This window comes from Pteropus alecto, unplaced genomic scaffold, assembly GCF_000325575.1.
Source record: "Pteropus alecto unplaced genomic scaffold, ASM32557v1 scaffold14, whole genome shotgun sequence".
NCBI classification, from domain to species: domain Eukaryota; kingdom Metazoa; phylum Chordata; class Mammalia; order Chiroptera; family Pteropodidae; genus Pteropus; species Pteropus alecto.
Genome location: NW_006436810.1, coordinates 18,627,856 through 18,645,198, shown reverse-complemented (window position 1 = coordinate 18,645,198; position 17,343 = coordinate 18,627,856). Strand labels below are relative to the sequence as shown.

Genomic DNA, 17,343 nt, shown 5'->3' with positions numbered 1-17,343 from the left:
AGAGAGAGCGCGAGAGAGAGAGCGAGCGAGAGAGACAGAGAGACAGAGAGAGAGAGAGAGAGAGAGAGAGAGAGAGAGAGATGGAGCGGAGGAAAACCCTGCCCCTCGGCTCAGGACAGAAGGGCGCCCTGCACCCAAATGTCACAGGGTAAATCGTGGGACAATCTGCTCGTGAATCCTTGGTGGAGTCAGCGACACACTGTGCATAGCTGAAAGTCAGAATGGCTCACAAAATAAATATTATAACATAAACAATTAAAATTATGGTCTGGGGCTGGAAATTTTCAGCATGAATTTCCAAGGTCCACGGCAAGTGCAAATTTGTCTGATTCAGAGAAAGGGCCTAGAACTGGAGGAGAGTGGCCAGACACAGCTGCCCTCTTCCTGCCCTGCTCCCCACCCACCTGCAGGGTCCCTGCCTCAGCCGCATCACCCGCTTCCCCGGCAGAATACAATAGACGATCCCACGCCTCAAACTCACCTTCCGCTCAACTCACTTTTTAAAAAGTCGCACTCAGTGCAACTAGGAAAACAGGTGGCTGAGTTCGCATCTAAGGCCCCCCAGATCTGCACAAACAGAAGCTATGCTGTTGTCTACTTACCCACAGGGTGTGCGTCTCAAATCGCCCAGAGGAATGACGTCTGTGATTCGGTGTGCGTCTGAAAGCGTTTTTATATAAAAAGGTGTATATCTTTTTTGTTTGTTTGTTCTACGCCTACAGCACCTGGTCTTCCTAGGTGGTCTCCCATCCAAGTACTAACCAGGCCTGACCCTGCTTAGCTTCCGAGATCAGACGGGATCGGGCGTGTTCAGGGTGGCGTGGCCGTAGACTGAAAGGTGTATCTCTTAATGAAATAAAATATATAACATGATACTCTGGCTTTTTCACAATTTAACGATCACGTTTTGAGTGCCTCAGTGTGTTGGTCAGGGACGGTTTCATCACAGCCTCACACTGTCCCATGAGAACTGGTCAGCACTCTCCCCGCTGGCTTCCGGGTGTCCCCAGCTCACTGCTCTTATCAATACCGAAGACGCGCAAGTCCAGGCTGGCGGTCCTGGCTGCCTTTCCGCTTGTTCCCTTGGCACAGGTCACAGTCTCATCAAAGAGCATGAACATCTGATGCTCAGGACACACCTCCAGACGCCCCAGGTGCTCACGGGGCTGTCTGGTGACAGGTGACACTCATGCTGCGCCATAGGCCAGCACCAGGCCAGCTGTGCTGTAACCCTGACCACACCCACTCCGGGGGGCGTCTAAACTGCACTGTCCTGTAACCACGACGATGTGCCAAGCGCGCCGCACGTTAACGAGGAGTGTGGGCGAGCCCACACCACCAGTGGACTCGTGCAAACCTCCAGACCACTGCGTGGCTGGGTTCTCACATGCGTTTTACTGGAATTAGTGTAGCCTCTGGCCCCATCCCGTCAGAGAGCCTGCTCCTTCAGGGCCTGCGAAGGCCACTCCAGAGTGATGGTCACTGTCCTTACTGAATACCATCAGCCAGGCGAACGGCGCTCATGACCCCCAGGCATGAGGCGAGACCCAGCGAGTTCGGTCATAAACAGTGGGACGTGGTCTGTGCCCATCACACAATGGGCAGCTTCTGAAACACGGCACAGGGACCACGCACACGCAGTCGTGCCCGCGAACGGTCCTGCGGGCGGACGGGAGTCTGTGGCCCAAGGCCGACCCCGCAGAACCTGGCGACTTCCAGCAGTCCACACGTCTTTCCCGAATCCTTGCAAAGTTCTCGCTTGCGAAGTGAGGGTGCCAATGGGCACTGAGCCGCGGGAGGGTCCGTCGGGGGCTGAGGAGGGGCTGGGGGTGTGGCCAGCCCGGCACCGGGTTCCGCCCCTCCAGCTCCACAGCTGGGCCACCTGTCAGCTGCAGTGACTGCAGAATGTGTCATCAGTGGGGACTGGGGCTGAAGGGGACATGGATGTCTCTGCAACTTTCTGAATTCTCAAAACAAAAAGGTTTTAGAAGCTTGTCATTGTGCCTGGTACACGGGAATCCAGACCATCACCTGCTACCAGATCACCACCTCCCAGACGAGGCTGGCAAGCTGCTGCCACACACAGCCCCGCACCCCCCACCAGTCCGCGCTAAGCCTCGCTGTTTCCTTCACGTGACTGTCACCGCCACCCGCCGGGGCACAGGTGGCACCGGGTGGAGGATGGGCACCATGGCCGTGGCCTCCGCGGGCCGCCGGGGGCTCGGATGGTCTGTGGTCACACAGCAGCGTGGCTCCAGCTTTGCTGTTTGCCAGGGAGTTCGCTGGCCCTGCTGCCCTCGCTGGGGGACGCCGCGTGTCACAGCACAAGTGAAGCGAGTCACCTCTTCGCTCTGCGCTGTGTGTGGATGAGGCCTCCCCGGGCGGAAAAAGATGCCCCCGCACTCCCGGTCTGAATCACCTGCCCCGGGCTGCTGCAGACCGCCCATTTCCCACGAGAAAGCCTCATTGTTTACCGAGCTCTGTGTGTCCTTCACATAGGAAAGCTGTGAAGAGTTTTTCTCAAGCTTCCTTCCAGCACCGAGGCCACCCACACGCTGACCCAAAGCACAGGAGAAATCGGGTTTCCTCGGCCAAGGTCCACGCTGTCGGGCTCGCGGTCAGCCGCTCCCTCCGGCCACTCGGGGACGGGCTTTCTGTCCGTCTGGCCACCACTGACCACCATGTGTCCGAGTCCAGCCCAGGAAGAGTCCGGCCTTTCTGAAGCGTGGAGGGCCCCGCACTTGGCACCTCGCTCCCAGCAGTGACACAGGGGGACGAGGGGGAGGGCGTCCGTTCTCACGGCTGCCCCGTGCAGGCCGGACGCAGACCTCGGCGGTCTCCGAGGGTGGAGCCCAACATCGCCGTTCACAGCGACGCCCCTCTGCCTTTCTGCCACTCAGGGGACCCCAGAAGCGCAGCTGTAACCACGAGGGCCCCGCACTTGGCACCTCGCTCCCAGCAGTGACACAGGGGGACGAGGGGGAGGGCGTCCGTTCTCACGGCTGCCCCGTGCAGGCCGGACGCAGACCTCGGCGGTCTCCGAGGGTGGAGCCCAACATCGCCGTTCACAGCGACGCTCCTCTGCCTTTCTGCCACTCAGGGGACCCCAGAAGCGCAGCTGTACTGCTAACCGTGGGAGGCCTGGAGGCCGTTTCCAGCAGGTTCACACCCAGCTCACGTGGGAGAGAATGAGCGTCTGGCAACGCGCCCCGGGCTCGCAGACGGCCCCCTCTCCTCTCAGGCCCTCGGGCAGGCAGTGACCCCACTGGACTAACCAGAGGCTCTGTGGGCACCGGCCAGACCCTCAAACCCACCTCTCCATTTAAAACGGAAAAACTCCTTTAGGCCCTGCCATCGGCGACCTCCGAGAGGGACATAGGCGCCTGCCCCCAAGGGACGGGCGGGCATGCTACACTTCGCCAAAACACGGAACCACAAGCCCAGAATTCCCACCAATGTGAGAAAAACCCGGGGGACGAGCGCCGGGGACAGGTGTGCGGCCAGGTGGCCCCGCAGGGAGGTGCTCTGTGGGCCCGGTGGCGTTTCCCGCACCTTGGTGACTGAGCGGAGGTCCCGCGAGGCCATCGCTGGAGTCAGGGGCCGCGACCCGCCCGCCTCGGAGCTGGAACTTCTCCAGAGACCAGCCACGCACGTCCAGAGCAGGGGACCTACAGCTTCCTATTCTTTCTTCTGTGTCTGGAACCTTCTGCGTGCCGCAGCTTCCCCATCTGCAAAATCAGACTGCCCAGGCGCACTGTGTCCCATGGCAAGCAGCCGGCCAGCCCTGTCCAGGACCCTGGGGAGGGGCCTGCGGGCTTCCTGGCCACACGCCCACCCGACAGCCTTACAGAGTTCCTGGCCCACTGCGGCCGCTCGCGCCTGCGGACAGCGACTCTCAGGAGGGAATGGGGCACTGCCCGTGGTCCCAGCACCGTCCGAGGTGTGACCGCGCCACGTGTCACCCAGCGCTGGGGCGAGTCCTCGGGTCCCAGAAGCCGCCACTGAGATCCACAAGCAGCCTGCACACCAGGCAAAGAACCGACTGTCCCCCCAAAGGGCCTCCACGCGACAGGCCGGAGGGCGAGGGGCCAGTGGCCACCACACCTGAGAACCGTGCAGGCCACTGCCCTCCCTCACCCGCCCCTGCCCCGTGCTCCCAGCAAGACGCCCCTCTACAAATGAGCTTGCTCCTCGCACAGCTCGCGGTCAGCGCCTGTGGCCAGCCAGGTCTGCAGGTGGCCTCAGGTTTAGGGACACGCTGACACCCATGTGCTCGTGGCACAGAGCCAAGCATAGCCACGTGGGCATCGGTCCTTCCTCGTCTGTGTGCAGTGTCCTCGCTGCAGACGCGGGTCTGTTCCACACCCCACGTGCCGGTGGCACTCGGAGCACGGGCCAGTGTGTATGGGACGGGAACGTCACGCAAGTTGCTGCCTTTGCTGAAAACCAGCTCCACACCGTGTGCCGGCCCAGCTCCCACAGGCACCTTGGGCACAGGGACAAAACAGCAACCCCGTCACGAACTCAGGGCGTTTGTGCTCAGGAGCCGGAAGACACGGGCCACCAAGTCCCACCGACTGTGTGGAAGGTCTGGCTCTAACGGGGACAACTGCCGTGTCCTGATTAAATTTTAATCGCCCGGCAAATGCTCTCTGGTTTCGGGCGGTGGCCCGTCAGTTGGCTGCAGGCACATGCGCCAGGCGCCATGCGAGCAAGGGGTGCGTGCCACACACTGTCCTCAGAAAGCCCCTCTGCTTTGTCTGTGGCCACTGACGCCTGTGTCCCTGGGCACGTCCTCCTGGCCCTTTGGAGACCCCCAGACTGGAGGCGGGTGAGGCACCCAGGCCCTGGACCGAGACCCACACATGGCCGCGGCCCGCAGGCATGCGGGCTGGTCAGGCTCGTGGCCGCCCCTCTCTTGGCGTTTGGACCATTATACAGAACCGGCCAAGATTTCAGATCTCGATGGCTACACGTGAGCATCTGAGTGCAACGCCACAAAAGCCACATTCCTTCACGCTGTGCAGAAACGCCTTGGGTTCCTCGCTCTCCTCGTGGAGATGGCCGCAGAATCAGAGCGAAATGGGGCCCACGGCCGCACCCACGCTCGGGCAGGTGCCCCAGCGCGCCCTCTGCCCTCGGCCACCATCGCGGGATACCGCCCGCCCCAGAGCTGGGAGTCAGGATGCGAAGCCCTTCTCACGTGCTGGCCGTGGAGACGGGACAGTGCCCGGCGGGGTGGAGGCGTGTGGGTCTGGGACGTCATGAGCGGGTGCTGACATGGGCACGCAGCCCCGTGCTGCCCCGTGACTCCTGAGTCCCCGTGCAGAAGCCTCTGGAAGGGGCGGGGCTGAGCCGATCCGGGCCTGGCGGGCCTGTCTGCTTCGCATTCTGGCGACGGGGCGCATGTGCTTCCATTAGGCTCCCGGCGGTCCGGACGCCATCTGCGGCCTCTGTGGCGAGTCTCCCACGAGGGCAGAAAATCCACGGGGCCTCTCGGCTGCGGGGCCCAGCGGGCGGGGGCCACTCCGGGCCAGGCACAGGCTCGAGCGCTGGCCCCGCATCAGCCGTGGGGCCTGGCCCAGCGGTGCCGCACGCCGGCCTCTGCCCTGGAGCTCTCGTGCTGTGCGGGCTCAAGCTCGTCCTCCCAGAGCGACCCTGGGCGGGCCGGCCGTGACCCCCGAGGAGTGGGGTGCTGGCCGCTTGCTGTCCGCTGAAGGCACTTGTGATCTTACTCCCAACTAGGATAAACTCCGAAATATTTGGGCAACTGACGAAACGCCATCGGGTCGGCAGGACCGTCTGGGGACCTAGAAGCTGCCGCTGCCGCATGGCACGGGAGTTCGGGTCTGAACGAGACCGTCAGCGCCACCGCCAAAGCCTGAGACACGGGATCGGCCTGCAGCCGTCCAGGCCGCCGAAGCCACGGTCCAGACCGACCCTGCCCCCGGGAGAGCCACTCCGCCCAAATCATGCAAACCAAAAAGCGAAGACACACGGGGGTTCAGCTCAACAGGGGTGCCGCCGAAGTCACCGACACCCTCGCCACGATGTCCCGCGTTTCCCAAACCGGTTCCTAAGTCCACACTCCTCATGCAACTTCGCTGCTCTCAAGGCAAATTCTGAGACGATGCCGGGCGCGGACGGCTGGGGACTGTGAAACTTCCAAAGCTGGGGCTTTCCACGGGCCTGTCCCCAAGGGAACAAGGTTCACGCTCGGGGGACGGCCTGGGTCTTGCAGGGCACGCCGCCTGTGACCGACGTGCAGTCACACGCATGTGCGTGAGCAAGTGAAGGGACCTCGCCAGCCACCCCCTGAAAACGCCCGTCGAGAAGCGACAAACACAGGCCAGGCCCTCTGACCCGGCACTGGATGGCCCGCCGCCCGCTCTGCACAGGTGGCCTTGGCCGCAGGCGGGTGGGCCCGTGGAGGCCGCTGGCACCGTCAGCACCATCGCCCGCAGGAAGAGGCTCAGCGCCTGGCCTGGGCCCTGGAACCCGGATTTCTCAGGGGGCTCACACGTCGCCTGAGACCTCACGCCTTTCCTGAGCTTTACGAAAGGAAGCGCCATCTCGTAAACTCTAAAATGGGTCTGAACACCAGGACCGCGAAACGCTACCAGACACCGCTGTTACGCGCAGACACACCTTCAACAACAGCAGGACGTGCGCACCGGTGTGTGGCCCCGTGGGCCTGCCGGACACTCAGCACCGCGGAGTGAGCCGTGAGCACTGGGCAGACACCGACGGCCCCAAACGGGAGACACCGCCGCAGCAGCCAAGCTCCTGGGGAAAGGCTCGCATGCACGCGTCCCCGAGGCCCCTCTCCTGCTGGACGGGAGCAGAAGTGCACGGGGCCTGGGCGCTGGGAGCGGAGGCCTCGCTGCCCAAGTTCTCCGGCCCAGACCGCGCAGAGTGCGGCCAACCCGCTGGCCCCCGCGCCGGGCGCGTCCCCGGCCAGGAAGTCTGGCCGCCCTCGCCCGTGGGCAACACCGCGACCCCTCGCTCCCACGAGCCCAGCCGTCCCCGAGCACCAGCCTCTGGCGTCACGTGGAGACGTGTGCCAGGGACCAGGAAACACATTTCGACGTGGACCAGAGCAGCGGGAAAGGTCAGCGTCCCACCCTCGAGGGCAGTCTGCTGCCGTCCACATGCTGCCGTGCGTTAGCCCACAGGAATCTGGGGCGTCACACCTCACCCGGCTCCGTGACAGAAACAAAGGGCAGTCATGTGCCACGAGTGACCGCTACCCTCCCACCGAGACCAGGGCGAGCCTGCTTTCCGACTGCGGATTACATACAGGCTGGTCACGCAGACGGCCGCCTGCCAGAAGCACCGAGTGAGCCTCGAAAGGAGAGGCAGGTCACTGACAAAGGCTTCCTGCCATTGTCACCGGGATGCGGGGGGGGGTGCATTCTAGGCTGAGCTGTGCCCCCCCGGGAGTTCTCAGGTTACAGTCCTGACCCCGGGACCTCAGCACGGGACTGTGTGTGCGCATTGGGACTTTCCAGGGCTGAGGGGTGGGCCCTGAACCAATGCACCTGTGTCGTCAGTAGGGGACGGCTGGGCACAGGGATGGGCATCGAAGGGAGAAGGCGGCCATCCACATGCCCAGGAGGCGGCCTCACAGGCGCCCCGGGGCGCTCGGGTCGCAGACCCCCATCCCGTCCGGCACGGTCACAGCCCCGTGCAGACTGGCACCCGGGGTTCGCCTAGCAGTCCATAACTCGTTCGAAACACCTGTGCTACAGTTATCGTCGTGCTGGTGACAGGTACGTGTCGATGACACCACCCTCCCGCTGACATCGAGACTGCAGTGACGTCCCATGACGCGTGGCTGTGACCTTCGTGGTCCAGGAAAACACAGAAAGTCACAGACTGTGACGCGCGTGAGTCTGGGCTTGAGGTGGTAAGCACCTCGCCGCTCTTTTATTGACATAAAAATTATAGAGACAATACAGCAGGCGGGAACGGCTCTTACATTTTTTAAATGCCTCCCATGTTCAAGAATTAACTTGTTTGGATGATAACTTTGAAAATGCCGGCTTTTTAAACTTTGTGGCATTGAAAGTGAAAGCCAGGATGGAAACGTGGGTGCCCCCTAACGCACGTCGGGCCCCGGGGGTCACCTCCACCTCCTCTCTGAAGCTTCACTGGCTCCCGTCACCACGCGATTGCTTTACAAACTGCCCACCCTCGGGGCGTTTCTCTCGGAAGGGTGTGGGGGTGGTTGGATCCCGTGGGCGCCCAGGACCGAGCGTTCGTGGCCTGGCCCGTGCCCCAGAGGCTGTGAGCAGAGCGGACTGGGACGCAGCCTCGGGAGTGAGCAGCACCCCCCGGCCCGTCTATCTAAGGACACGCCGCTGGGGGCCGCTTCCAGAAACCATCTAACCTGCGGGAGCAGGAAGGACAGTGCTCGGCCTCGTGTGCCAGAAACGACATGCAGGTGCCTCGTCCCGGAGGCGGCCGCAGCCCGGGGCCACGGAGAGCCGCAGGGGAGGCTGTGGACATCTTCATGCTGCTCACGCCCAAGGCGAGGGCCCTTACCCTGCCACGGGGGGCGGGGGGGGGAGCGTTAGTGGCCCACCCGCTGGGAAAGCTGTTCCCTTAAAAATAAAAACACCAGGCTGAGAAAGCGGACTCAGAGGAGATGCCCAGACGCAACTGAAGAAGCCACAGCCCACGGCTCGGCGCTGGGCGCAGCTGGAGCTGCCGAGCAGCCGGAGCAGCGCCTGAGGGCCCCTGGCCCCCGGGCATCGCCGTTCTCCACACGCTGGGCCACCAGGGAGCGGGCGGGGCTGCCGCTCTGGGAGCTGCTGAGCTGAGGCCCCATCTGCACCGAGGCGGTGGCAGCAATTAGGCAGCGGGGACGTGGGCGAGCCGGGAGGCGAACCACAAACAGGAGAGGGACCGTTCGGTTTCACAAAAACCCCGGACGCCGAGGGCACGTGTGTGTGAGCCCTCCCCACAGGCGGGGTGTGTGCCCGGCCCGTGGGCTGCAGCCGAGAACCCTGCGCCTCGGTCTGCTCACCTGGGCCCGGGCCCTTTCAAGAGGGAGTCAAGAGAAGGTGGGGTCCTGCAGCTGTGCCCTCGTCTAACATGACCGTGCCCTACAACAGGGAAATCTGGACACGCAGACGCAGAGGGACAGCGCCAGGTGACGCTGAAGGCAGGCAAGGGGTGACGCTTCTAAAGATAAGGGACGCCAAAAGCTGGCAGCAAAGCCCCAAGGCTGGAGAGGCCGGCCGGCTCTCGCCAGAGCCTCATGGGGGAGCCGAGTGTGGACTCCGTGGCCCTCCCCCCGCCACTCACCTGGCATAGGGTGCGGGCGACCTGGGCCGGGCCCACTGGTACGGGTGCTGCGGCACCGCCAGGTACTGGTCGCAGAAGGCGCCCTTCCGCACGTGCTGGAAGGCAGCGAACTCCTCGGGCGGGACGTCGGACGCGGGCGGCGTGGTCCCCAGGTCCTCTCCGGCTGGCTCCACCTTGAGCGCCACCGAGGGCGAGTGGTCCAGGGCGGTCTTGCGGGCCTTGATGGGGACCCCGTCACCCAAGTCCAGGCTGCCGTCGGTGCTCAGGGCGTTGATGGCGGCCACGATGGCCGAGCTGGTGTACTGCGTGGTGTTGCCCAGCCATGTGTCGTCGGTGACGCTGACCCGCGGCGAGCTGTGCGGGGACGGGGTGGGCGAGTGGTGTGGGGAGCAGGACAGCTGCCGGCCGTTGAGGCCGTACTTCCTCTTGTTGCAGGGGGACGAGGGCCGGGAGCCGCGTGGCCCCAGCCAGCTCTCCTCGGTGACGCTCGTGCGGGGCGAGGTGGAGGGCGAGTGTCTCGGGGAGCCGAGCAGGCTGCAGGCGCCCAGGCCGCGGGGAAAGCCGTCCTCGGGGTCCGTGGTCTTGGGGGACACGCAGGGCGACTGCCAGGGGGACGTCTGCGGGGAGGCGTACGGGTACGAGTAGTTGGACTCGTAGGACGAGGCCTCGGAGTTGCAGCTGCGGGACGACAGGCTGCTGGCCGGGCTCAGGCAGGACGGGTCGCGGTAGGCCTCCAAGTTGGGCAGGTTCAAGGTGGCCGTGGACGGGGGCCGCTTGGAGCTGGGCAGGACGTCCTCCACCTCCACGTCGTGGAACAGCTGGCCGCTGCCGGGGTGCAGCCCTAGGTACGACGTAATCTCGATGCGCGGACTCTCCAGGGCCGGGGCACCGTTGGGCCTCACGTGGCTGGACGGCAGGAAGTAGCCCGAGGGCCCGCTGTCCACCACGGCCCCGTACGCCGAGGGGTGGCTCGCCGCCACCACGGCCGAGATGTCGGGGGCCGCCGTCTGCAGGTCGTGGCACGGAGCCGGCAGCGAGGGGTGCGCCGTGGCCAGGGGCAGGCCGGGGCCGAGGTTGGAGGGTGCATAACCGCAGTGCTCTGGGGACAAAGAGACGATGGGTGAGGGGCTGGCCGCCAGGCGCCAGACAGCCCCGGGCCTCGCGCAGGAGCGGGCTGGGCTGGCGCTGTGACCACAGCCCAGCGACTCAGGGACAGCCAGCCCTGGGGCCCTTCCCATGCTCCCTTCCCTCACGCGGCTCGCGGCCCCCACGCCCCACGCGGACTCCCCGCCTGCCGCTGCCCGACGCCCCTCCTCCGGCTCTTCACTCTAAAGGCGCCGCCCCAACCACCCTGTCAAAACTGCCACCCCCGGCCCAATGCCCTGTCACCCTTCCCCAGTTCCTGTCCTTCCCCGACACTCATCACCATCCTGTGCATCATCTCTCAGTCCACTGCGGGCAGGACCCTCCACCTGCCTCAGCCTGCTCTGCCCCACGGCCGCGTCCGAGCCTGCAGCCGTGCCTGGCACGTTAAGGGAGCTCGACTTGCTTAGCGGAGGAACGGATGGGGCTGGGTGACAGACGGGGTGGGTGAGTGGACGCATGGGTGAGCTGGTGGATAGAGGGACGGACAGGTAGATGAATGGGCGGGAAGGTGTGTGGATGGATGGATGGGTGAGTGGGTGGGGTTTAGATACAGAGACCTGTACATTTAAAGAGAGTGTAACAGGCTAATCACTGTCGAGACGCCCAAGCCACCAGCTGCGGAGAAAGCACCTCAAGGTGTGGATGGCAGTGCAGATTCTGGGTGTCTGTCACGTGATCTGTGACCGTGGCTCACGGCCTAGGAATCTCTCTTCTAAAGAGAGCAGAGCAGACGACACGGATGCACAGCTGGATTTGAGGATCATCGTGTTCCTTACACCCTCGGGGAAGTATTCGTAAACCGTGCGGGCTCGGTCAGCAACTGTTATCAGAGGGGACCGCTCGTGGGCTTCCAGTCTGAAGCATGTTTCCTAACTGGCTCCCACCGCCGGCGTGTGCAGAGGAGGCACCCCGGCTGTCTGCGCCCCGCAGAGGTGGCACCCCGGCTGTCTTCACCCCGCAGAGGTGGCACCCCGGCTGTCCGCGCCCCGCAGAGGTGGCACCCGGCACTCCGTACTCCACTCCCGCCGTTGGAGTGCGGGCTGGCGAGGCCCTGTTCGACGCAGCACCGTGCTCAGACGCCCACGTGGACGAGCGCCAGGACACCCGGGCTCTTGCGGTGCTGGCTCACACCTCGCAGTGCTCCCTAACAGAAGGGGCGAACACCTCGAAGAGGCAGGACCTGCCCCCGTTGTGACCTGCTTCCAGGCGCAGCCATCTCTACCCTCCGTGGTGACCAGCTCTTCATCAGCCTTGCTATCAAGCAGCTCCTGCTTTTATAGCTCAAACCTCCCCGATAAAAACGCGGATGGCTGTCCCCAGGACGTCAGGCCAGGCCCCTGCCACGTGGGTGTCACGGACGGCCTTATGCAGAGACAGTGACAGTGCTCCAGACGCTCGAAATCAGTGCCGGGTTCCAAAGAGCCCCCGGGGGACACAGAGCCGTGACAGGGAAGAAAAGACAGAGCTGAGGCTGGGAGTCACACCCCGGGATGCGGGGCGCCGCCTGCTCGGGGCGCGGACAGCACGGCACCTGGACGGGCCACTGCAGCCCGTGTGTCCTCGGCACCGCTGTCCCGGCCGTCTCTGAGTCTGCTCCCCAGGATCCAAGGACACTGGGGACACACACGAGGAAAGCACGAGGCCTTCGCATCCACGGGGCAGGGCACGGCGACCCGGGTGAGGCCCGACCCCGACGCCAGCGCCCGGCCTGGCCTCCTGCCACCTGCCCACGGCAGCGTGATGGTCGTGCCCATGTCACCAACATTCACTGTGACCCTGGCTCACACTAACACCCTCTCATGCTCACTGACCCTCTGAACACAAAAGCTGAAATCAGATGTTAACAATTTGACCACAATCTTTGTAAAACTCAAACCCCAGAAAGACCCTTCCTGGAGGAAGTCAAGGCTCCTCAGAAGGAGGTAGCATGGGGGCTGCAGGCTGCCATGTGGACGGCATCACCTGCAGCCCGTCCCCTGCCTGGGTGTGCGGGTGCCAGGCCCCGGCCGTGACAAACCACCGCAGAAGGTGCCTTGGCAGAAAACGTTTCTTTACAGCCACACACAGGCTGGTGTGTACTGTCACGTGCACCGCACGCACCTGTCAGCTGTGTTCTCATGCACACGGCCCGCCTTCCTGGCTGGCCCAGCCTCCCGAACCTTCCCAGCCACAAGTGCTGGTTAAAAGAAAGGACATGGGTATTCCCGAGGCCGGCACGTCGACGAGTCCGTGTGACCACAGGTAAGCCGTCAGACGCCCATCATACTGGACGATCGATAAGCAGGTGCTAACAGCAGGTGTGAGGCCATGTGGTGCGTGCGCGGGGCAGGAATCTCAGTAATTAGACCCCGACGAGGAGCTGCGTTACGTGTGACTTGTTCCGGCAGTGAGTGTGAGTCAGGGAGACGTCTGCCCACCTCCGTCCCCGGCACCTGTCCACTCGCGACAGCGTCAGTGCCTCCTGGCCCCCACCCCGGAAGCACACCCCTTTCCGGCGGTCCCCGGTGGCCACGTCCCCACGACTGGGCCCACGCTGCCCAGTGGAAGAGGCCCAGTGCCCGGGCTCTGAGGGCCAGGCCCCCATCTGTCTGAGCCTTTCCCCGTGCGAACACACAGGTGACCTAACAATCCACGAAAAGCCAGTTTTCACTTTAAAGAGAAATCGCCAACTCTAGGAGTCGCGGCTCCAGGCGTGAGGCTGGTGGGGACGAGCGTGGTGGGGACCAGGAGTCCCGCCCGCCCCCCGTGGGCCCACTGCACCGCCCGGGTCTGGGGGGGCTGGAGGGGGCTTCGGACGCGTCCCTACACTTTGGCCCAGTCAGAAGACATCACGCATCCCTGCGACGCGTTCTGGGAGACGGCGCCAGTGCCACAGCTGAACCACCACTTCTTGGCAGGAAGGTAATTACGAGAATTAAAAAAGAAAAAACAGCAAGTGACAGCAAGTCTGGGCCCCCACCCCACCAGCTGCCCAGCCCCTGGAAGGTTCTGGAGGGAAGGGAGGAGGGGGGGTCTGATGGGTCCCGTGCGAAGTCTTCGTGGAGCATCTAGTGGAAACGGGGGTCTGTGGTCCAGACCTGGGCCGTGGGGGATCGGGGGAGAGCTGGGGCCACCGACGGCCAGAGCATCCCAGTCTGCAGCACGTGACTCGACGAGGAAGGGGCAGCGCAATGATGTCTTCGCTGCAGACAGGGACTCGCCTGAGCCCGAGCTCCCTCCGTCAGCGATGACAGGACACAGGACAGAGGCCTGACAGCCAGAACCCGCCCCGGCCATGCAGCCCAGCGGGCGGCCAGCTCCTGTCCCCTGCCCCCAACCCCCACTGCTCGGTTTCATTATCAGCCAAACCGCACGCAAACTCAGATCTCACAGTCCAAGGGCGCACGTTTACACGGACCGAGAACGTTCCCAGGGCCGAACCCGCAGGGCGAGCTCGCGGGTGAGCGGGTGGCGACAACACAAACCAAACCTGAAGGCTCCAGGCCCAGCCCCCACTGCACTGCCCGGGGCCACCCAAGGGCGCCCGTCTGCAGGACGAAAGACAGGGACAGCTCCACGGGCACTGGCCACCCGACAACCAGCCAGGGACAAGGAGCCACGAACAGAGCAGACTACGGACTGGCCGGGAGTAAACCCGGGAACGTCCCGTGGGTCAGCCCAGCGGTGCTCCCGGGGGGCCTCGGCCGACCCGACCTGCTGCCTGGCAGACACGTCTCCTCCAGGTCTTCAGCCGTCACTCCGTTTTCAAGGAATCACAAGCATCTGAGGTGTCCGTTCCTCGCCGTGGGCCCCTCTGACAAACCACACAGAACTGCACGTCCTGCCCACATAAATGTCCTTGACAGAAACACCTCTGTGCTTCGGCCCGTCGACTAGAGACAGGGCTGAAGCGTCTCAGGCCCCGGCTGCAGGCTGACTGGCAAAGGGCAGGGGCCTGCGGTGTCCTCGGTCACCCTCGCCCCCGAGAGCGGACTCGGGAACCAGCGTGCCCCCACGGACGGCCCTCTCACAGGCCAGCGGCACTGGCGGGGGGCGCAGAGTGGCCAGCATTGAGCCTGGGATAGCCTGATGGGTGGGAGCCGCCAGCGGTCCCCTCGGCCTGGCCAAGTCCCTCCCGAGTCACCAGGGCGACAGTCCTGGCAGCCGCCAAAATAACTGAGCAAACAGGAGCCCGGGCGGGAAGCGGGGCCACACCCGCCTCCCAGCTGACAGCAGCACAGCCATTTCCTGAGACCCAGAGAGGGACATCGGGCCTCCTCTCGACCCGACCCTGCCTCCGGCCAGGAAGCCCGCTGCCCAGGCTTCTGCCCAAGCTGCCCAAGCGAGGGTGGGGGGCGGCGGAGACCCCACACGCCTGCCCAGCTCGAATAAGTCACTTTTTAATTTCTCTTTCCTTGCCCCCAACAAATGGTTACTGACTGCCTTATCGGCACCTGCGAGGTACTCTGGGAATAAAGAACCCCAAGACCCAATCGCCCCCCTTGAAGTAACAGGCAAGACAGGAGCCTATCAGTGAACCCCCCCAACAAGAACACGAAGTGGCCTGAGTGACAGGGAGGACACAGTGCTAACTCAGCCACTGACCCTCGGTGGCCAGAACACTGAGGACGCCACTCTTAACTCAGAAGGAATCGTGACAGAAATGAACAACGAGGCCACCCGTGGACAGGGCTGGCCTGTCCTGGTGATGAGGCGCCCGTGTTTGTGATCAGCGCCTCATCACCAGGCTCTGTGTCACCAGGCTTCGGAGCCCACCTCAGTATTAGTCATTTGCTTCAATCCAGGCTTAGTGCAGAAAGAACATGGAGCTGTTTTTGCCCCCGCTAAGAGCTGGAGAATTTAATGTAACAACGTAATATAACAATGTAGTAATTAACTTAATAATCAATAATTATAATGTAATGTAAAAACTAATATGAACAAGAAAGAAGGACTTCATTCATGCTGCCGAAACCTGGAAGTAACCAAGACACCCTTCGGTGGCGATGGACGGGTGGCCCGTAGCCCACCCGGACCGTGGCCCACCCCGACCGTGGCCCATCGAGCTGCGGCGCCGTGGAGGAGCCTCAGACGCGTGCGACTAGTGGGGGAGCCTGCCCGAGAGGCGCCGCGGGGCGATCCCAGCTCCGCGATCCCAGCTCCGCGACATCCCGGCGAAGGCCGCGCGGTGCAGGCAGTGAGCAGGCGGAGCGCAGGGGGTTTCCGGGGCTGTGAAACCACTGTGCGCGACACAACGTGTGACACGCGTGACTCGTCGCGAAACGTATCCAAACCCGCGAGATGCGCACCACCAGAGTGGCTCCGCGGCGGGCCGTGGACTCTGGAGCACAGTGAGCTGGCAAAGCGGGCCCGGCCGCCGTGACCCGCGCCCAGCACTGGGGGGTGCTGGCAGCGGGGAGGCAGTGGTGCGTGGGAGTGCACGGGACTGTGTGGGGACTCCGGACCTGCCCTCGATTGTCCTGTGAACCTCAAACCGCTGTAAAAATACTCTTGATAAAAAAGAATGAAAAAAAGCATGAGCGTCCGTTGCAAAAAATATATTAAAAAGGAATGTTTTCTATAACTTTCCAACACCGTGACACAGGAAGGGGCCCTCCTTCTCTGCCAGGCCCTCCCCCCCCAGAGGCCTTCCTACAGGGGCCTTAGTGGGAAGCCCCGGGGGGTGGGCATGGGGCACACACCCAGCAAAGATGCTTGAAGCAGCTTGAGCAGCTCAGCGCGCAGACAGCTGCCCGTGCAGGGCGGGCAGGGAGGCGGGCGGGTTCTGCTGAGGACGTGAGCATGTCCCTGGGACCAGAGGTGGCCCGGGAGGGCTGCGTAAGTCCTGGTCCGGCCATCCTTCACACTGTGGGGTCAGGAGTGTGGGCCCCACTTCCACCCTGTGCCTCTCACTGGGGTATTTGCCAAACGCACTGAGAGGGGGTTGAACACCCACCCCACCAAGGGACAAAGTCCTCCACAGAAAGAACCCAGCACGCGATGACAGCGCCACAGGCTGCAGACCCGGCAGGAGCGTGCAGGCCGCCAGGGCCCCGCTCCCCACTTTCTGTCCCAAGTCTCGGCCCCCAGGACCCCAGAGGCCTGTGAACCCACAGCCAAGGCCGACGACAAGGGAGCTGGTCAGGGAGGGCAGACGACCGAGCGGAGCCTCGGCCTGGTCCGAACACTTACTTTTTAAAAACGAACAGTGTTACAGTTTTGAAAAGAGAGGCCGTGAGCGACATGGAAAATATTATACGGCCGCTGAGGAAGGGCGGCCGTCTGCCAGGAGCACTGTGTGCAGCTTCACCGCCCCCCGCCACGTGGGCAGGGACAGAAAGCGGATCCTGCAGACAACGCAGAAAGGCATGGGGCGAGGGGCGGCCCCTGGGCTCCTGCACCCAGTGGCCCCGCAGGCCGGAGTCTGGCCCCCGAGGCGGCTGTGGTTTTCCAGTGACTCGTGTTCTCACGCCGGTGCCCGCTCTCGGGGAGGAGGGAACCTTTGTTTTGACCGAGAAGATAAAATGGAAGCAAGAGGAGGCCCCTCCCGGCGGCGGCTTCCACTCTGCCCTTCCTCTGGGAGGCCCGAGGGGCCCTGAGGTGGCGGGCAGGTCGGGGGGCTCCGTGGCCCCCCTGCCCTCTGGCAGGAACCGCTCACCACCTGTCCCCGCGCAGTGTCCAAGTCGGCCTTGGACGCTCGAGTCCCCTGGCGTGAGCGGCGGCCGCCTAGGGCAGGAGGCCCCCTCCACGGGAAGACCCGAAGTCCCGAAGACAGGCACAAGTGTGACCCACCGGCAGGAGGCTGATGCTCCCAACGCCAGAAGCCCCCCGCGGTGGCACCCAGCTCAATACGCCTCGCGCGCCAAGACCCGAGGGGACTCACAGGAGGCCCCCCCGCCCGCCCCC

The 17,343-nt window shown here is 63.8% G+C and overlaps 1 protein-coding gene and 1 non-coding gene across 3 annotated transcripts in view; both read right to left on the bottom strand.

Moving 5' to 3' along the window:
• Positions 1–17,343, bottom strand: part of NFATC1 (nuclear factor of activated T cells 1) — a 92,033-nt gene that overhangs the window by 74,033 nt on the left and 657 nt on the right. For both annotated transcript variants that reach the window (XM_006913740.2, XM_015590831.2), the window contains exon 2: positions 9,313–10,411. In XM_006913740.2, the coding sequence (XP_006913802.2) occupies positions 9,313–10,411 (1,099 nt within the window). The remainder of the gene's footprint in view (positions 1–9,312; positions 10,412–17,343) is intronic.
• LOC112481249 lies at positions 714–832 on the bottom strand. The gene has a single exon (XR_003046858.1). It is a non-coding gene; the product is annotated as a 5S ribosomal RNA (ribosomal RNA).